Below are 21,000 nucleotides of genomic sequence, written 5' to 3'. Positions count from 1 at the left end.
ACGAGGAAAATCCATATAAGAAGGAGAAAAAAGAAAATAGAAATAAGTACCGGCATGACAGATAATTTTATCAAACTGCGAAATTATCACATTCGTTACATTTACAAAAACGAATATTTTCTTGCGCTGTGTATTTTTTTATCGTACACAATTTTATGCAGTAAATGACATAAAAATATGTATCATAAATTAAAAAGACTAGATAAAAAATTTATAAACTATATCTATTTTCTATTACGCCCCGTAAGTTGCCAATTGTTGACCGATCCATTGCGAGTATTGCGCTACATTCGTGTAAACGGCGGGAATATTTGATGATCCGCAACCGATTCCCCAAGACACTATACCAGCCTAAGAAAAGAAGTCCAAAATATTCTTTATACTCTTTTTTCTCATTTATAGGCACCTCTAGAACGTAATACTTGAAGTAACATGATACCTGAAAGTATTGTCCCGTAGCTGTAGGACACACAAGAGGTCCACCGCCGTCTCCACGACATGTGTCCCTATTTGCTTCACCCCCAGCACAAACAAAAGAGTTGTGTAGCTGAAAATACGTTCCTAATCTTGTCGTTCGAAGACGATTTTGACAATCGGTTCTGTCCACCAGAGGAAGTTCCACTTTCCTTAACTCAGTTTGATACGTTCCACCTGTGTTGCGACATTTGATTACGATTTGATAAATAGGAGGGACGTTGCGATTACGTATAAATAAAAAAAGATATAAATATCATAATGATCTTACCGAACGAGTTCTTTCCCCAACCTGTGCCGATACACCTGGTACCAGCAGGAAATGTTAATCCCTGCTGCGGCATACAAATAGGAGCAACGTTGACATTCAATTTCACCGGTCCGTTTAAAATGACTACTGCTATGTCGTTGTATAGAGCAGCACTATAGAATTGGGGATGTGTTATTATGGCTTTTATGTTTGCGTCTTGAAAGGGTAATGGTTGATCGCCAGCTTGATTTTCCAGATCCCATTGACCAAAACGCGCTATCGGTCTACCATTTCCTAAACTAACAAGCTATATTTTAATATCCTTTTCTCGTAAATATTAGTATTCAATAGTCACGTTGAATTTTCAGTTATAAAATTTGCATAATCTTACTTGGTAACACAATGCGCAGCCGTAAGGACAGCGCTCTTGGTAATCATAGATCCTCCGCATTGGAATAGATATTTACCGTCTGATTGTATTGTTAACAGAGCTACCATCCACGGAAACTCGGCGAAATACGTTTTTCCAGTGTCCACGGGGTAAGGTTGGGCTGTGGAAAAATAAAACATCAGGTTCGATTAACTTGATGTTCCATTAATTTAACAATTAATTTACAACAATTTATGTACCTGCCGCGTACGTTTTATTCTGAATACCACACCCAGGTTGCGAGAAGGTCGCTTCACCATTCGTGATACTCTCTCCTAATCCACCTAAATCGCGATTTCTTGCTACATTGGTCGTAGAAGAGGGTCGACAACAAATTTCGTCCGTGTTCCCACACACAGAGAACCTTGGATCGATGGCACCAGCTCCATCCGTACTGACAGAGTTTCCTGGCGTGCATAACCAACTTTTCATGCAATAACAAGCCTGAGAAGTCCCAGGATTTCTAACGGGCCCGATTACCACTGGAATTCCATTTCCATAGCCTGTATTTATCCCCTGACAGCAAGAGGTAGGTACAGGGCACGTCTGTTGATTGTAAGTCGCCAAAGGATTCACGATCCCCACGTTTACAGGAATCACGACCCCGTTGTTGCACTGGATTGCATTTCCACATAATACACAAATCTGTGGAGAGATAACCGGAGGATTGGTTACTACAGGATATTGGATCACGCTGGTCGGTCTGCAGCACACCATGTTGCTACTGGGACACTGGATATATTGCAGACGAGGATTGATTACGCCTTCTCCACCATAGCCGATGATTCCGTTTACATCACATTGAGTTACAAGCACGCAGACACAGATTGGGACAGGTTGAAGGTCTGTGGTTGGAAAAATCACCGGCGGGAGAGTCGAGGTGGTCGTTGCCTTCGTAGTGGTAGTTGTCTTCATAGTAGTAGTAGTAGGTTTCCTTGTTGTAGTTGTAGTAGGTTTCATAGTAGTGGTGGTGACTGTTACGTTCCGTAGATGACAACACACTTCCAAGTCTCCGGTGCATCTTCGGTATCTGTTTTGACATAAGAAACCATTAGTCAACCAAACGAATTAATTTTATTGGTAGTATAGAAAAATTTACCGAATATAAATCGTTCCAATGTTTTCTGTAATTATGGTACCGTTAGCGTCACATAGATAGTAAGGAACGCAAATGCAGTCTGCGGTTGGCGGGGTGGTTGGTACATTCTCTATCTTCTGGATCTTTTTCTTCAGTTTGAGTAGATGAAACAAGAATAAAGGTGACGAGGCACTGTGAAACGTACTGTCCACTTTTCTCACCTCTTCGTTCGATTCGTTAGAAGATATTATTTTTGAAATCATCAAGAAGATCGTGATAAAGTAAACTAGCACAAAAGGCCGCAGCATGGCTTGTTTTCTATTCGCTGGTTCGTTCTGTATTGAACGACTTTTAACACGACTCGTCGTTTATGTATACAGGATGTGTCGGTTTCCTGACATACTGGGAATATCCAGATTTCATGCACAAGGCTAATAGGTTGTTTTATTATATGGACCAAGTTCTCAATTTCCTAAACAATAGCGCAACTACGTCACGGTTTATCCACTGGCTCGAAGATGCGGCCAGATAAAAATTAATGTTCCCACACACGTCGCTGCTCATCGTGACAAAATGTTTACGAGCTTTTCTTTCTGTTTGGTTATTCTATACTTAGTCAAGAGCTCTTTTGATACGCTTGGCTTGTCTATAATAAAATCGTTGGCAATATCCACTTATACTAGAGCGATTATTTGAGCAACTCGTTGTAACGAATACAAAGAGTGACCCACTTACCTAGTAAACCATTGGCTATCACAAAAGTATCGGCATAAAATATTATGACTAGCTACGAGTTAATTTGCGCGCGGCGCGAAATAAATAACTTGTGTTTAAATAGCATCGGACAAATTAACTTGGGTGTTCCTGATGACGATCTTTGAAATTAAATTTGAAGACGCAGAGGGAATGAAAGAAGAAAAGATATTGCGCTTTAGTCACGATGCAAAAAGTGTTACACAAAAATCCTGACAGTTAATCATCGAAACGCAGCGACGTGATTGCTTCTACCGGTTGGAAGTGTGCGAAACGATTTGTGCTCGGCGACGCGTATGTCGTATAAAACGTGGACAGTTTCCATGAAATCCATCGTCACGCAAAGGTTGATGGTTTCTGCCTGTAAAATGTGATATCTTCGCTTTCTTTTTTTATACGCGATTTTCTGATAAAGAACAATTAAACATCGATTACTTCTCTTGAGTTAGGTTATGTTTTGAAATAAGCACTCGTTTAAATTGCAGATTCTTTAATAAACATCGATAATCATGATACAAATTATCAGACTACGTACACTTAAATAATGTCACGCCAATAACATAATATTAATAATATAGTAGTACAAATAACATTAATGATAAGAAAAATGATGAGATACAAACATATATAATATATCATGGTAATACGCAAAATTTACCGTAAAATTACAATGCAGAAATGGCGAGCGCATCGTTGTGAAAAGATCGAAACTAAATTAAAATATGATATGTCCTTTTTTTTCATTCGCATCAAAATAAATTCAAAATAAATAAGCATTCATCGTACTGTTGATCATCATCAAATTACAAAATTAGTATCCGCTTTTTTCTCTCGTGCGTTCTTGGAGATTCTAAAAAATTTCGCCACATTCAATGGCTCGCCATATAATACATAGTATGCTTGACAAAGTAGTGATCATGCGATCGAAGAATAATCGCGCGGAAATTAACATTTGTACAATTCTTGTTGGATTATCGGGAATATTGTTGAAATATATCGGGGATGAACGAAATGTGGAACGAGTAAGGAATATTACAGCGTAATAACCATCGGAATTAGCTACCTTCTCTGTACTCTTTAGGGCTCTCTTCTGGCTGCTATTACTACGTTATCACCTGCCGCTCATAATCGTAAACCACACTGGCATCAGATTACTGTAACGTCATCTCGCGTTTTATAGTGAATCATCTACTATACATACTGTACGCCAGCGACAGTGCACGTAGCAAACGCAACATGGCTTCCTTCTTTAATTATTTCGCGCATTGTTTTTATATATACTATAAAAAGAAAGTCGCAAGTCACGTTACAATTTACGATATATCAGCAGAGTAAAAATTTTTTTCGATTATTCCTCGCATTTATTATCTTTGTGGACTGCTATACATCATTATCAATAGATAATACTTAATTACAACTAGTATTTATGTATATATTATTATGTTAGTAGTTATATAAATATTAGGAATACAATATCTTTATAAACAATTCAATCTTACGGCAAATATAGAAACGGCAGTCTATGGATCGACCCTTAAATTCTTTATAACATTAATTTTACTTAACATTAATAAATTCCACCTAGGGAAAAAATTCAAAAAGTATAGAAATGTAACAAAAGTAACAAAACATAATAATTCCCGAGATTTGGGATCTCTAGTTTACCCATTAGGAGAACAAAAAAAGACAATAAGACGCACGAGCCATCGTTTTGATCTCGTTCTTAGAACTTGTTAAGTCTCTCTCCCCTTGAATACAGTCAATCTATGGTACAGAAGTATTCGGCAATCATAATGTATCTCCAGGAGTAATATGGTCATTCTTATTCGATAAGTAATGATATCCTAACACATAAATACCAATAATTACTATATAATAGGAACTTGAACATAAAAGATTCTGTAATAGAAATCTAATTAATGTACATATAATCTATATCTATAAACTCATTGTTCTATCCATATGAAGAAACTTCCAGAAATTTCGATTAAAAGTTACGACACAGAATTCGATCTTACATAGAAGAAATACTTGTGCAATGCAACTCTACAGAGAGTAGGAGTGACTGTTCTTCCTCTCCTATCTCGTTGCGTGCACAAACAAGTCTCAGAAGCAAATCTGAAGTACTATTGAATTGCATGAAACAATTCTAATACGATTTCAAAACCGCCCAATAGGTTACGTCTCCTCAGACATAATGAGCCGATACCTTTTACATACGACTGTGCAACTGTTTAATTACTAATTGTGAAATCTATCAATAAAGTATTGCGGAAAACAATTATTTTCTCATCTTTCCTTAAATAGTTTCGTTAAATGCTATCGCCAAACGATAAACTGTATTTGAAATCCCCTGTGAAAGTTAACCTTAAATCTACTCGTCACTAGATATGAAACTACGCAAAAGAAAAATTTTCGATTACTCGAAAATAAATTTACCAAATAAAGTATAAAGAATATACTAAAGGTTCGACATTATCGCTTAATCTAATTCAAAAATATTCCCAAAACTACAAAAGCAAACTCGCTGCAGAGAAACTAATGCATTCACCCCGCTCGTTCATCTGTATTAATCCTGAATGCACGAGAGCGACATTTTACCGCGCGATCTCCCTACAACCATGTGTCTTCTTTCTTTGTTTCCTCATTAAGAACAAAAAAGGCAGATATATGAACGCAGCGAAATAGCGCGGTAAAATGTCGGTCGTATACATTCAGGGTTAATATGACGATACGTACTTGTATAATTCGACTTGACACGTTTGGACGAATGTGTGCCGGATGACCAAAGTGAAATACGCGCACTAAGAAAGATCGGTGAAGCGGCGAACAAAAAAGCCACTGCCTGGAAAGAGCAACGAATCTGACCGTCAGCTATCGAAGTACCGATCAAAAGAATGTAAACATCACGACTAATTGCTGGTATTCTCGTTTCGGTGACCTTCGACAAGACTCACAGTCAAGAGACACAGGAACGAGAGGCTTTGCAAGTTCGTCGGTTTCATTAAAGTAACTAAACATCCATAAATATATCTAGAGACTATGCGTGATCTCACTTTTTAATTATTTCGATAATTATTTGGATTAGTCGAAAATGACGAGCGTCATGAAAGAAGTCTGGTAAATTAAAAGTAAAAAGTACGAGCTGCAAACTTTTGTATATATTCTACGTACCTATTTATTAATTGTTATGGAACTATAAAGTACACACTTTAAAAGGAACTTTATTTCATTGGTCCCTCTCGTCGGTCGCTTAAGAAAAGCTAACCTTAAAAAGAAAAACTTTTTTCTTATGATTTTGGTTAACCGTTAGTAAAGTACAAACGCAGTCTCCGTGTTACATTCAATATTGGTAAAGGAAACTGCGTAAACACTTTCAAGTCGCAATATCATATAAGAATTGCTTTGTTTGATTTCAACTCAAATAAGTGTAGTTCTCTCTGTCTATTGACGTGTCTCGATAAAAAAAAATCCTGGCTTGAGGCATTTAAGATCGGGAAACGTGATTTGCTTTTGTTAAACGGCTTATAGAGAATCAGTACATTGTCCCTGATTTTGAACATCATCAATTTGGCTGTTGTGTAAAAATTGTTAGTCTTCTTATTCACATTATCACAGTACATATTCGTTCGAATCAATCGAATTCAATTCGTTCTTATATCGGCGTAAAACTCTGTTTAAGATTAATGTTAAGAAATATATGTGTCCGTGAACATTACGCAAATGCGATAAATGTATATGAATTTAAAAAAATATATTTATAGTATTAAGTGCTGGATCTAGAAAAATAGAAAAACTACGTAAATTCATATAAAAATAAATATTTGTTCGCAATACCGCAAGGAACAGCTATTGCGTTAAAACGACACGTTTGACGAGAATATATGGCACCACGTTTCGTATAATTCCTACAATTAACAATAAGATCTTTGGATGCAGCCACTCAATTGTCTAGACGATTCGTGTTACAAGAACGGTCTACTTTTTCTAGAAATTTCGAGGTTTATTTTACATTTTCTTTCCATTACGTTCCATATTGCACGAATAGGAAGAAGTAAATACAATGTAAGGAAGTGAAAAACAAAGATAATCGAGTGAAAGAAATGCAAAATAAACTTTCACCGTGATCAGATCAACGTGATGGCAACTTTGTTACACAAATCGTTGCTAGAAATTAAAACGCATACTCTTGTAAGGCAGTTTATTTCATTGCTTGTTTTGAAAAGATGCGACAATGGTATGATTACCTGTCAGCAGATGATATATCGAAACGCTTGAAATGTTCGAACCATCTGTCCTTCGAAGTCCTCGAGGAAAAGTAGTTAGATACTTCAATGTTTTATAATACGATGTGTTCGAGTGTCATGTGCGTTTTACTTGACGCGTCGTTTGCCCATGGAGTTTCTCAATAGCTTGAACGTGTTCACCGTCGCTAATGTTCCAGGCTTCTGGCTCTTCGGGCAATACTTAACCGTATGAGCCACATCTCCATACGCACCGCAAATTGGACATGTATAGGCCCTAAGATTCAAAGAAAAAATAGTGTGAATATAATCTGAAGATTACAGTCCTTGAGATTTTTTCTTTTTAATACTTTTTCTGGAGCTTAATAATAATAATAATAATAATTTACCAATTTAGAATATCAATGATTCAACAAGTTATGAGTCAGTTTATAAAGTTCTTTTTCAAATAGGATGATTATTATAAAATTTCATTTGTTTTATTTACAAGTTTGTTATTATATAATACAAAAAAAAAAGAAAATAGTAATATATATATATAGTAATGATTTGTAAAGTTTCACTAATGGTATTAGTTCAATTCTGTAAGAAGACCTTGGAGTTGGACTACAGAAGGTTAATTAAAATATATAGGAGGGAGAAGTGAAAGTTCAATTTACCTCAAAACTGGACAAGAAACGCGACCTTCTGCATCTTTTAATAAATGTTTCCTGTAATAAGCCTCCTCTTCACCATTGTTTCTACAGAAGACGCATTCTGTAGGTAAAGGTTTCTTATTCTTTTTGCGGCGTGGTATTTCTGGCACCGTAAAATTGTCCAGATCTGGACAGTATTCAAAATCACGCCCATTTTGACGGAACTCTTCCATTACTTCATCGACTACAACAGATAAGTAAAATTACATGAATTGCTTTTCTTCAAAGTAAATAGAAAAGGAATAAAAACAAATGAAAAGCAATCAAAGTGACATAATGTATGAAGAATAAATAATAAGTAATTCTACATGAGAAACTTGTTAGTGAAAAAATCGTATTAAAGACGATCGTTAGTCATCGAAAGCTTGCGAAGGTGATGGAACGATTACAAAGAAATACAATACTCCGGGGATATAATCGTGTCTAGTTTATTTTCGTCGAGCGAGGGCTTTTTCGAGGTCTAATGCGAGAAAGTGTAAGTCGAGAAAATAACGGCCGTAAGTCTTGTGTTTCGTAGTTTGTAAACAGATTCGTCCTGATTTTTCGAGTAACGAAAAACAACATTGTCGTGTAATCGAACATAAATATTATTTCTGACAATTATTATGATTGTCACGACTTAAAAGCCATCGAAAAATTCCGAAAAGAATATTTCTATTGATAACACATTCTATGCGAAAACAATATTGAAAACACATTCTCTAACAATAAAATTTCCATGTTTTCATTTTGAATAGATGTGTTGAGATACGAATATTACTGTGATGGTAATATTCTATACTGTGTAATAATGTATATATCTATACATATACTGTGATAGTTATCATCTTTCAACTCCCTTAACCTAAGGTGGAGCAAAAAACGTGCCATTTTCTGTTTATGTTTACCCGATCTCGAATATCTGTATCACGGTAAGAACGATCACTTGTATCGTTTCTTTTTCTTCGTTTATCTTTTCTCTTCGAAGAAACAAATAGTCACGTTACGTTACATAAAATATTGTTACGTGTTCATAAAATATTGGTAAAATACGAACTAAAAAATAATTATATGCATTTAGTGTCTAAACTAGCAGGTGATATTTTTTTACTTGATTCCGTGAACTCGGTCGACTATGCGTTTCTAGCGATCGTGAAGGACGAGTTATTCCGCAAGAACGTTTTAGAATACAGAATTCCTCTTATCGATTCGTTTGTTTACAAACTATGTAAGGTATCTGCTAATCGGAACGCGATCTCATCGCGCATTATGAACCATGATATGTACACGCAATTTCAAATTGAAACGCAATATCGAAACATTAAAAGCTATAATCACTACCTAATTTATCGAATTTTAATCAGTAATCAATCTACCGAACAGAAAAGATTTGGTAACATTTCGTGTTACATATATAAGAAACGCGTTGCTTGTGGATTGGTGTGACGCGTTTCTTGTTTTTAGCGAAACAAATGATCATCGATGACAGTTCATATTCATCGTAAGTCATAGTGAATTCATAATGAGAAAACTATTGCGGTTACGTCTAAAGATTATTTACGCTACTATTTAGTTAATATGATTTAATAAAGAAGAAATATTTACGAAAATATTATGACGTAGGGATTAGAATTTGCTGTAGAACGCATCGTGTTATTAAATTACGTCATTTTAAATAGGGAACAGAAGCAAAGAAGGAAAGAATAAAATTTCTACGGAATGAAAAGTATAAAGATGCCATATCGTTTACGACGCAGAAGATTACGTTACGTTACACAATGCTACGTTACATTATCTACATACGTAATTTGGAAATTTAACATAGACTAAAATAGCTTTTTATCTCGCCGGCTCTAAAGATCGATATAAAATCGATAAAGAATTCTGTCTCGCTTCGATCGATCTTCAACGTTAGTATTATTTAAAGATTCTTCCAGCAAATTCCATATCTTCGAAATCGTGCGAAATTATAGAAATATCCTTGAAAATAATTAATGCTAAATCTACTTACCATCCGGAAGTGACGAGTTTGGTGTTTCGATTGTAAAATTGGAAAACAATCTCTTGATTTCCTCTTCGAGACTAGTGTTGAACGGATAAAACATGTTCGATACCTCTGGCAATGGAAGTGTTTGCGTGCACAAGATATGCATTGTGACAGTAAATGAAGAGAAGGTGAAAATGAGAAAAACAGGTGCACGACTTTTCACGAGTAAACGCTGAAAATGTAGAGACTGCGGAAAACAGCGAGCGAAACGTTCCGGTCCGGCACAGTCAAGTTTCGAGATTCAACTGCCGAGCTAGGATGTCACACTATGTTACTGTGAACAACGATCGCTACCAAAGGGCCCGATGGTGGGGATGATTGCCTCTACACTTGGGCCTGTATTCATAAATATATGTAGGTAAGTACGTAATACGATTCCAATAAAACATACAGTGATCGATTTTAAGCGTTTCCAATGAAAAAATACTTGAATTAGTGATCGAATAATATAAGGTGATCTTAAAATTTATAAATTGTTTAAAAATTTGTAAATTTAAATTGTAAAACGTAAATTAGTACATTTTGTTGGTACCAAAAATATTGAAATTATCATTTCCTGGCTTTTGAAACAACTTTGTTAAGCTTTTATTAGATATTGGTAACGAAAGTTTTTCAAATTTAATTCTTAGACAAAAGAGCGAATCGAGATGAAACGAATGCCGTATCAAGATATGTTTGTATTATCTGAATACCTTTGATCTCTCCGCGCGATGACAATGACTTTAGATTGTAATTTAAATCCGCAGACGTTATATTCCAGGCTACGAAAGAAGACACAGTTTTTCACTCATTTATTTTTAATGTCAAGATGCATATCAGTTATATAAAAATACTGTTAGAAAACGATCGTTCGCATTGCGGTAGTTTTTAACGATCGGTTCGTTATAGTTTGACGGATCGCTTTTGCGGCAACTTGCGGTTCCGATCGATCTGGATCGAAATCGTTATCATTCTTCTTGGTGAAAAAAGAGACAAAAGAATGTTCGCTAATCTTCATCTTTATTGTTACTGTGTAAATATGTAGGCACTGAACAAATAATGTTTCATAATTTGTTTACAAACATTTACATTTACTTTTTTTTGTTCAATCATTGAATATTCTCTGCGAGCAGCTTGGCCAACATTAGCCAAGACCGCTTTTAATCCATCTGCTCGACCTTTTAACATCCTTACGCGTAAATACCATTATCGTCTTTCAGCATTGTATGCACTCGACCCAATTTCTAATTACGATCTCAATATTTTTTATCAATATATATATATATATAATATATATATTTATATATATATATTTACTTTATTTTTTATGTATACTTTAATCTCTATCCGCTAATATAATGTTTTTCTAGTCTAAAAATTACCACGATTATTAAAGATAATATATACTCCTGGGAAATTATAATTAAAATAATAGTAAATATAATAATATGTCAAACATATATGTCCTGTGTCCATGTGTATGAATGTAAAAAAGAGGAAAGGAGATAGGTAGAACGATAAAGGAACAGAGAGAGAAAAAGAAAGGAATAAAGCAAGCTGTGGTTCGCGCAAGAAAAAGAATTACAGATAATGAATGCAAATTCTAAACTTTGGTTAATGAGAAATGATACTTCGTGGAAACGAGAATGCGATGTCGCTCCATCGATCGATCGGTGGTATCCGTCGTCGCATTCTCCGATGATTTTCAAAATATTTCTGTGTATACATAGTACTAATTAAATTAAACCAAATTAACGTAAACTTTGAGAAAGAAAGAGAAAACAGAAAAAGGAGACAAATGGGCAGTGGAAGAGGAAGTTTTCTGTACGAAACGGATGCGTTACGAATGCGCATGCGCGTAACGCGCGCGTGTATGTGTACGCGATGGTCGGGCATATGACGATAATTCGCCATCGGTAAAAGAGAAAAACAAAGATCTGATTTCGTTTCGTTTTGTATCTTTTTTTTTTTTCTGTTTTTACTTTTCGATTCTTACGGACAGCAGAGAGAGAAAGAACGAGAACGCAGAACAGAGGGGTTTCGAACTGTTTTTATCGTCTAACCGTTTCAGCCTTTTCTTCGTGTCTCAGGTATAAAACTAAACGGGCGATAAAGCCTTCGTGTAAAACTATACTCATATACTTTGTCTTCTCTATTGTGCTTAAGTGTAACAACCTCTTTTGCTATACATGCGTGTTTTATTACATTTTGTTTTTCATTTTTTTTTTTTTTTTTTTTAATTCTTCGTTATTCTCCTTGTATACACGTATACACTCGGGAATTTTCGTGTGTATTTGTAAAATTGACAGAGACTCGATTGCGTTGTTATACATGAGACACTGATAACGGCGATGCTGTTCTCTTAACAACGAAACGTAACGCTGGTTAATTTTAACCGACGATCGTTAATTTTAATACGCATTTAAATATCGTCGATTAAGAGTTCCTCATATACTTCTTTTCCCCCGGTTTTCTTTCTTTTTTTTTTCTTTTTTGTTTGTTTTCCTTTCATTTCTTCTATCTCGTTTGTATTTGTATTTTTTTTTTTTTTAAATGATCTTCGTACGTCGATGTCGCGGTGGTCCGTTTTGGAATAGCTATATAATTATTATAAATATATTCATATGTGTATTGTGTCTCTGCGTGCGCGTCTGTGCATACGCACGCGTACACGCTCTTTGTGCGTGCGGATGCACACGCGCGTACACGTATACAATAGGTCCATGCGTTTTTTTCTTTTTGTTAATGCGCGTGTAATGCAAATGTGTGTGACAGTGACATAGTGTATACTAGGAATGTACATAGTGTACGTAGATATAATTAGGTTGTGTATAAAACGATGATACATACTATATTCATTACTCGTTTATATCAAACGACACATAATTATGATATCAATTTTTTTAGTCTCATTGTACGATGCGCACGGCGATCGGGCATCGTTCGCCAATAATAGGCTAGTCTTGTCCTGTCTTCTCATACAATGTCGATGTACTCCGGCGATCTTGTCGACGGTTTACAAGGTCGCGTGGCGTGAGATTACCATTACAAGAACCTCCAAATGAATGGCCATCAGTCTTTGAGACGTACGGTTTGGCATACGCGCGATCTCTTCGTTAAACGAAAAAAGATAATAAAGAAAATATATATATATATATTTATTAAACGAATCGACGATTTCGTCTAATAATAATGTAAGAAGATAATCGTTAACCGTCTTGGTGCCTAAAAATGAAGGATAAGAGACGCGATGTAAAGACGGGCAGGACAAAACACGTGAAACGTTTCCTTTTTTTCAAAAGCGTCCATGGCACCAACAGGGTTAACAAAAGTCCCATTGTAATTTGTACTCTCGCGAAGAAGATTCGTTTTTTAAAAAGAATATGATCGCATTTCGATTAGAATAAAAGAGAAAAGAGACGTTGCAAAAAAGAAAAAAGAAAAAAAAAAGACTAACGTTAAACTTGGTGTCCGTATGGACGGTAAAAAGAGTAGGTAATTTTTCCAAGGATCAATTGGCCGATAGAAAACAAAAATGAAACCGAAACAAAAAAATTAACGATCAATTGAGAAAATTAAACAAACAAAAAGAAAAAATAAATAGAAACATCGAACTCCTTTGTCTGATGAACTTTTTTTTAATCTTTCTTGACTTCCTTTTAAATTCGCTTGTTTCTTTTTGTTCAAAATGGCTCGATGTTGATCCTCAAAAACATGACCATCCATTTTGGACAATCCGCGTTGATTATTAATATTAAATATTAATACTTCTAGTCGTATACTCTTGCTAGAGTAAAAGTGGTCTTGTGCGCCCCAGCTACGTTTCACCGGGACGTGCATAGGCAATACAGAGTGCTTCAGGCGCATATATTCTTGCGTTCTTGATATGCGATAGTACTAACCTAACAAAACTTGTCCTTACATTTCTCATTTGGTATGTCTTAGTCTTACTTTACTTAAAAAAGGAAATAGTAACAATAATAATAATAATAATAATAATAATAATAATAATAATAATAATAATAATAATAATAATAATAACATTAATAATAATAATAATGATAATAATAATAATAATAATAATAATAATAATAATAACATTAATAATAATGATGATGATGATGAAGATGATAATAATAATAATATTAATAATAATAATAATAATAATAGTAATAATAATAATAATGAACGACAGAGTAAGGGAGGAGATGAGGAAGAAAGAGATAGAGAGGATTGGAAAAGAGATTTAGAAAGATATCATGAAATTCGAGGAGAGTTAAATTAATGAATGGGAGGATGAACAGATCTATATCATCGACGGTGTCCCATAGTTTACGAATAAAAATATCGAACGGTGCAAAGTTATCGTATAAAATTGATACTTATACGTGGTAAAATGGTCGGTCCAGAGCACTCGTAAAGTAATCAGAAAGATTATCCTCTGTTCTTGATTCCAACAGAGTTAAACAATACAATATATATATTTACTAAAAACAAAAAAGAAATAGAGAAAAAAACAGAAAACGTAAAACAACTTGTTTTCATTTCGGAAAATACTAGTGATCCTCGTCGAACGTATAACGCTATTTCTCCCATGCTCATGGAGCAGTTAATCGTTTAAACATCATTTTTATCATTAATAGTCAGTCGATTTTAGAATTTCCTCTAGAGAAAAAGAGATATATATATGTATATATATATATATATATATATAAGATTCTTTGCGTGCTCACGTTTCCACGCATTCGATCGCTCTATTTAACCTACGCTTCTGTATGTACACATTTCACAGTACCACTTTTTTTTTTTTCGTTTCAATTCTCTCCTCGTCGCTAACCCTCCTCTATGACACTGTGTGTTCTTCCTGTGCTCCGGCTTTTTTTCCCACAAATTACACCATTTTTTTCTCTGGATTACTTTACAAGTACCCTCTCTGCATAAGTCCTCTCAACACAACTAAGTCTTATATCGTCGAAAAATATCATATCGAGAATACCTCTACTATACTATTACTTCTTACTTAGTGTTTTTGTTTGTTTGTTTGTTTTTTGTCGCCTTCAGCGGACAGGAATACTCATATCTTTTCCCAGTCGAAATGTCTCATGTAGTACAGTTTAAATCGTGCGCACATGCAACTTTGTTTTTTTTCGCTCTTCTTCGCGTCTAGCTACGCGTAGACACGACGCCAACGAACAATTTGTTTTTCTTACGAGTTTAAACGCAAGTTTTTCGCAAGTTTATCGCAAGTAGGTGCGCACCAACAAGGCATCATCGATCGATCGGCCCAAAATAGTCGCATCGATATACCTTTTTCTTTTTTTTTTTTTTTTTTTTTCTTTTATCTTCCCCGTTCTTATTTCCATTCGTTTCTTTCATCCCCGCTTTTGCAAAGCAATATGGATTTGAATGCGATTGCACGACGCTAAAAACAGCATGTCCCTTCTTCGTTTCCCCATTTCTGCTTTGCTTTTTCTTCCCTTTAAAATAGCGATTAAACGCACACTTTGTGGCAAATAATATTAATTTCAGGTCTTACTATTGCACCGATATTTACAATGGACGTTATGCGTGTATTTCCTTTTTAAGTGATATTTGATATCGATTAGCAATCATTGCTTATATAAAAGCCATTTAATACGTCAACAACTTAATTTATATATACATAAAAAAAAGAAAATAAAAAATTTAAAAAAGGAAACAAAAAAGGAGGAAAAAAAAGCTCGCGCATATATAATATACTTAAACGAGGTTTCTAAAAAAATATCATCTATAGATGCGATAAATTGTATATACTGTCGTAGATACAAAGTGAGAAAGGGAGTCAAAGAGAGAGAAATAGAAAAAGAAAGAGAAAGAGAGAGAGAGAGAGAGAGAGAGAGAAAGAGAAAGAGAGAAAGAGAGAGAGAGAGAGGGAGAGACAGAAAGTGAGCGAAAGAAACAAGGAAAATAGAATTGTACCGTTTCCTCCTTAACGGATCGAATCCCGATTTTTCTAACGTTCTACATATTTAAACGAGCATTCCTTTAGTAGAAGATCGTCCTTGAGAAGGCATGCTTCGAAATGTACAAATGAAACCGTTCGAAACAGAAAACACAAGTGCGAAATTCGTCATTGGCCGATATGCTTCAACAAAAAATGATATATTCTACAAATTATAATCTCGGCGAATCGCATCTGTAAAACATTTCTAACGCTCGAACGATTTAAGGCTCCCGTTGCAAAAGTGTATTTTCAATATACCGCTGAAATATACGCTCGTGCAATGTTTGTTTAAAACGACGATCGCACGAGAAACATCTATTCTCGAAGAACTGTCACTCTGGGATCGCTATACTGACGGGTCTACGGGTGAATAATATTGTCGCTCTTTACGTGCTACCATACAGACACATGCGGCAGAAAATAGTCTAGGCATTCTTTTCGCGATACACCCTACATCGTTATTCAAAAGGAACTTCGATTGAACTTTATTACACGTTTCTTTCTTTCTTTCTTTCTTTCATTCATCTCTTTTCTTCATTCTTTCTTTTTTGTGTGTTTTTCCCTTTCTTTTTAGTCCTAGTTTTTCTGTTTCTCATTTTGTTTGTTCCTTGTTACGAAGGCCAAACACCGATCTCGATAATCGCTACTGACTTTGGATTTAAAGCGAACCAATTTTGAAGTAACGAAGAACCGTATCGCTAGGTACTAATTCTTAAGAAGGAATCGTTCTCTAGTTTCGACGCACTCTGTTCGTTTTACTCGGAAAATATATGCGGCAGGCGTTGCTCCCATGCAACGGGATAGAATCGAACCGGATCCAAAGGCAGGACCACCGAACACAACAAGCCCTTCGCTTCGCAAGCTCCTTCGTCGAAAATAAGTCGACTCCGCATTCAATATATCCCTCGATATAACTCTCGCTAATAACGTTTTCTTTCTTTTTTGTTTCCTGTTTACTCGCGACAGTTTCACCTGCTGTCGACACAACTCCAACCTATGCCACGACGACGATCGTACACGCGAGATTGTCTAAAGCTACATTTTTGCTGGCGTGGGCTGGCGTGCGTGGAGCGTCAACGAACGGGCCAAGGCTGCGACGACGACGTCACGACGACAAATAATTATTAACACGGACAGCGCGACGCGTTTCACCTTCTTCTTCATCTTCATCTTCTTCTACTTCAAATGAAAATTCGTGAGGAAGCGAGTAAACACGTTCGAATAGAATCTGCGAGGGCACAGCTCGGATCTGTAGTTAGCGCTCGGTGCACGGGGATTCGCCGGTTGCAGATAAGGCCTGAATAGTTAGGGTTTGCTGTTGTCGTTGTTCAACGACAACGGATCGGTGATCTTTTGCTGTTGTTGTTGTTGCTGTTGTTGCGTCACCTCGCTAACAGCGCCGCCACTCATCAGTTTCGCGTTGTTGTTCTCCGTGTTCGAAACTTTCGCGTACTCCCGTTTGCGGGGCATGCCTTCTGTTTTCACGATCGTGATATCCGGGTTGTTTTCGAGCACCGAGGTCGCTGGCTTTGGGACGGGCGTTGGTACCTCGATGTATCCGCCTCCCTCTCTCTTGATGGGAGTCGAGGTTGTCGGTGTCGCTGTCGTGGCCGCGTTCGCGTTGATCTTCTGCAGGATATCGTTCACCGACTCGTTGTTCTCCGGAGTCTCGTTGTTGCCGTCGATGGCACCCGACGCAACGCTCAAGTCACCGGCTAGCGAAATCCTGTCTGGACCCTGTAGCGTTGACAAATAGGTTGCCAACGTGTGGACGGTCACGTTAAGGAACTCGGCTGCACGGAACAACGTGATCTCTTTCCTTCGTAGTTTGGCTAACACTTCCGCTGGCCCAGGCTCTGACCAAAAGTCCCTTACTCTGTAACAGATTTTTATTATCGTAATTATTTCAAGCTTAAATTCTTGCCTGTTAAAGTAATTGAAAGAAAAAGGGAGAAGACGAGGAGGAAGAAAAAGTCTGCTTCGAACACAGCAGCGTAAAAACGAAGCCGACGAAAGCAGGTTAATGCACGATTTCACCTAGCACGCGTCTCAAATTTATTCCTAGGAAAATTTCTGTTTTCTTTCCTCGTACCTTCGTGTTCGCGATTTTCATGATTCGAAATGAAAACTCTCTCGAAAGGTAAAGAGTTACGAGGTTACGAGCGTGCGCGCGCGCTCACTCGCTTTAAATACGATGCATAAACGCGATACGGTCATAAAGCACGAAGAAAGCAGTAACCGGTCGCGACAAAGGCAATCAAAAACCGTCAAGTCTGTTCTCCATTACCTATACGGATGTTTAAGGCAACCATAACTGTCGCGATATCTGCCGTAGAGGGTTCCGTAAGACACGCCAAGTATCTCGGCAGCAGTCTTCATTTCCAGTTCTTTGCTCTTAATGGCATCCATAACGCGTCGCGTGAACGGCTCCTCCCAGAACTCTTGGCGGCGTCCCGTCGTCAGGTAATCGTTCATCTTCACGACGTCTCGGAATTGCTCGGGGATCGATAGGTTCGTGGCGTTGGAATTCGAGGGAGTGGTAGGCGCTGCAGCAAAATCAAACCACGTTAAATTCTTCGCGCCTACCGAACAGGACGCGCACCTCTGCATAGAACGTGTGTCTGTGTAGTATCGTCCTCCGGAGTAACGCCTAATCGCGACTACTTTTGTTCGATCGACCAAGTCACGTACCTTTCTTTTCCTGGTCGGATGCGTTGTCATCCTTCGACATGTACGATAGCTGCAAAGCACGACGATACACAGAGCTTGTTAAAATATCATCGTAGGGCGTTACCAAAGCGATCGTATATCAAGTATGTAATGAAAAAGAAAAATAAATGAAGAAGCTATCCTTACCACCGGCAGTGGCGTTTCGTTATTTTCATTCATCATCATTTCGTCGTCCCAACTCTCGTGGTCACCGCCCTCGCTCATCATTTCCTCCTGGGAAATCGAGAACGTTTGAAATACACGCGTCAAAGAGATAACCGCTATGTAACTGTCGATTGCGATCGATGTGATGGAGAGATTAATTCCGATACGCCTCAATCTTTTTATGATATTTTACGAAATACTAGTTTCTCTCCGTATTTGGACTCTACCTTCAATATGCTAATCATTTCTTTATATCGTTGTTAATCGATAGGCGTTCTTAATCGCCGAGTTTTACGATCTTCATCAGTTGATGTTTAATTGTACGATAAATGGCTATCCATTTCAAAGCATAAAATATCTGTTGCAAAATTCACAAGATGTGATAAAATTACCTTTCAATTATTTTTGGAAGAACGAGAGGCATATCTGAGTCGGTATAAATATAAAAAAAGAAAGGGAAGACGAAGAACGTTTAGGATCGTTCAATCAACAGCGATCGAAGGGTTTGCAGTAACAAGGATCCGGCTCCGATATTTAAATTATATTTAGCGGAAGATAAAGCAAAAAGAAGCGTAGCTCTCGTATTCATATTTGAATATTAATCGATCGCGAAATTGTAGCACGTTTGAAAAAGTCTATAATTTGATTTTGATTGACTTTAAATTGATTTCTGTCGGTTTATTCGAATTACTGGAAAGTAGAGCTTTGCCTTCTTCTTCTAGCAATCTCTTCGTTTGATGGACATATTACGATAAATGGAACGCTAAAATGAACCATACTCGACGTACATTTCCGGTGATACATGTGATTTTCGGTGTGAAAACGTCGTGAGCCGAGGGTGGGTCGTCCAGAGGCGGACGCCCTCTGCGTCTTTGCTTCGGAGGTGGTGGTTCGTCGGCGTCACCTTCCCTGAGGACCGTCTCGACACCTGGAGTCGCCGCGCCGGGACTGTGACCGCTGTTTCCTAGATCATTTTGCGTGGAATCGCTACGCCAGCTCACCTCGGCCAGGCCCTTGATATGCAAATCCTCCGCGGTTTTCAGCAGGGACGACAATCTCGTCTGAAACATCGACGCATCGCGATTTTAATCAATCTAGCAAACAGGAACGAATCCCATCTTCAAAAGATGCAGAGCTTTCTTTGTCGAGCAGGAAAGCTGCTCTTTGTCGTTTAATCCTTTCAGAGGTTGTCAGTCAGAGTTTTCGTCCGCGATTTCGATCGAGTTGGTAAAATTTCGAACCTTGTTTAAAGATATATGTATACGTTTCAGAAAGTTGGTATGAAACACGCTTGTTTCTATGAGTGGTACGTGCTTCAGCAGTTTCGCACCAATTTTCTGAAATGCCTTGTACGTATAGTAAAATAAAGAGACACGAAATCCGCGTAAGAAGAAAGGTACATGGTGGATATCCTCGATATTCTCCGACTAATCAAGGTAAGTAGAGTTCCCTCTCGTTTCGGCCGACGTTAAGCCTCAGTGGTTTAACCATTCCTGGCAAGAGTTACCAGCAGCAATATTTTTAACCGATCCGCTTTCAATATTTCCGCGGTGATTCCAGGAAACGAGCATAAATGGTATAATGTACGAAGCGCGTCGTTTCAACGTTTTTGGCACGAGCTTCCACGTATTTTCTTGTTCTCGCGTGGAACGTTCGCGGAAGTTCCTTCGTCCAAGTCTACAGGGTAGCATGTCTACAGGGTGTGCCAGAAAATTGTTGTCGAACTTCAGGCTCATGCGAAATACAAACCGATCGGCTTCCAAAATTCTAATCGATTTTTTTAATTTCATTAAATAGACACAGAATTGAGTTTCACCAGGCTCGGGAAGGAAAATTTTCCCAACTGAAAATAAAACAATAGCGTTTGCTACATCATCGTTTTATCTTTGTTATTCAATTAACGGAATCGATCGATCTGGCTTCTGGACGAATTCTGAAATTTCCCACCCAATTTTCTGAAACACCCTTTACAGTACACAGATATAGATATACTAGAGGAGTCGAACGCGGTAAGAAATTCGTCCAGCTGCAGAGCTAAGTAAATCTAATTACCTCTGCTACGTTCGTTCTCGAAAAGCCGTAGGAAAAAGCGATCGCGCGGCACAAGTAAAAATTAGTAATTCCATTAATCCTGGCCGCTTCAATTTGCCCTGTCCGGGGCATACTCGTAGCAGCCGAATCTGTTCGATCGAAAGCCGGGATTCGAGACAGCGA

General features: G+C 37.3%; 3 protein-coding genes across 9 annotated transcripts in view; all 3 read right to left on the bottom strand.

The window, feature by feature from the left end:
• Nucleotides 1-95: 95 nt before the first annotated feature.
• Nucleotides 96-3,021, bottom strand: LOC139993598 (inactive CLIP domain-containing serine protease A8). Its single transcript, XM_072015497.1, has 6 exons — nt 2,254-3,021; nt 1,355-2,184; nt 1,116-1,275; nt 746-1,023; nt 440-651; nt 96-351 (listed from the first exon to the last, which is right to left on the bottom strand). The coding sequence occupies exons 1-6, from the start codon at nt 2,538-2,540 to the stop codon at nt 235-237; spliced, it is 1,884 nt and encodes a 627-aa protein (XP_071871598.1). The 5' UTR covers nt 2,541-3,021; the 3' UTR covers nt 96-234.
• Nucleotides 3,022-6,868: 3,847 nt separating this feature from the next.
• On the bottom strand, nt 6,869-10,184 carry Nanos (RNA-binding protein nanos). The gene is made up of 3 exons (XM_072015527.1): nt 9,915-10,184; nt 7,889-8,108; nt 6,869-7,506 (listed from the first exon to the last, which is right to left on the bottom strand). The coding sequence occupies exons 1-3, from the start codon at nt 10,054-10,056 to the stop codon at nt 7,359-7,361; spliced, it is 510 nt and encodes a 169-aa protein (XP_071871628.1). The 5' UTR covers nt 10,057-10,184; the 3' UTR covers nt 6,869-7,358.
• A 746-nt stretch (nt 10,185-10,930) lies between these two features.
• LOC139993603 (uncharacterized) overlaps nt 10,931-21,000 on the bottom strand; it is an 80,726-nt gene continuing 70,656 nt past the window's right edge. For 6 of the 7 annotated variants that reach the window (XM_072015503.1, XM_072015505.1, XM_072015508.1 and 3 more), the window contains exons 5-9: nt 19,566-19,847; nt 18,769-18,855; nt 18,604-18,652; nt 18,200-18,458; nt 10,931-17,788 (exon numbers count right to left, since the gene is read on the bottom strand). In XM_072015503.1, coding sequence (XP_071871604.1) covers nt 17,218-17,788; nt 18,200-18,458; nt 18,604-18,652; nt 18,769-18,855; nt 19,566-19,847 — 1,248 coding nt within the window. In that variant the 3' untranslated portion in view covers nt 10,931-17,217. The remainder of the gene's footprint in view (nt 17,789-18,199; nt 18,459-18,603; nt 18,653-18,768; nt 18,856-19,565; nt 19,848-21,000) is intronic. The other variant, XM_072015510.1, reaches the window with a different exon arrangement.

This window comes from Bombus fervidus, chromosome 13, assembly GCF_041682495.2.
Source record: "Bombus fervidus isolate BK054 chromosome 13, iyBomFerv1, whole genome shotgun sequence".
Taxonomy (NCBI): Eukaryota; Metazoa; Arthropoda; class Insecta; order Hymenoptera; family Apidae; genus Bombus; species Bombus fervidus.
The sequence above is the reverse complement of the archived record's forward strand: the minus strand, read 5'-3'. Positions and strand labels throughout refer to the sequence as shown.

Bases quoted from the DNA above. Each gene is read 5' to 3' on its own strand.
- LOC139993598 (XM_072015497.1), bottom strand. From the start codon at position 2,540: ATGCTGCGGCCTTTTGTGCTAGTTTACTTTATCACGATCTTCTTGATG. The intron at 1,024-1,115 runs GTAAGATTATGC...ATAGCTTGTTAG, and splicing joins GCTGCGCATTGTGTTACCAA to TTTAGGAAATGGTAGACCGA. The intron at 652-745 runs GTAAGATCATTA...GTCGCAACACAG, and splicing joins TTGGGGAAAGAACTCGTTCG to GTGGAACGTATCAAACTGAG.
- Nanos (XM_072015527.1), bottom strand. From the start codon at position 10,056: ATGCATATCTTGTGCACGCAAACACTTCCATTGCCAGAGGTATCGAAC. The intron at 8,109-9,914 runs GTAAGTAGATTT...TATCTGTTGTAG, and splicing joins AAACTCGTCACTTCCGGATG to TCGATGAAGTAATGGAAGAG. The intron at 7,507-7,888 runs GTAAATTGAACT...TTTGAATCTTAG, and splicing joins GTTTCTTGTCCAGTTTTGAG to GGCCTATACATGTCCAATTT.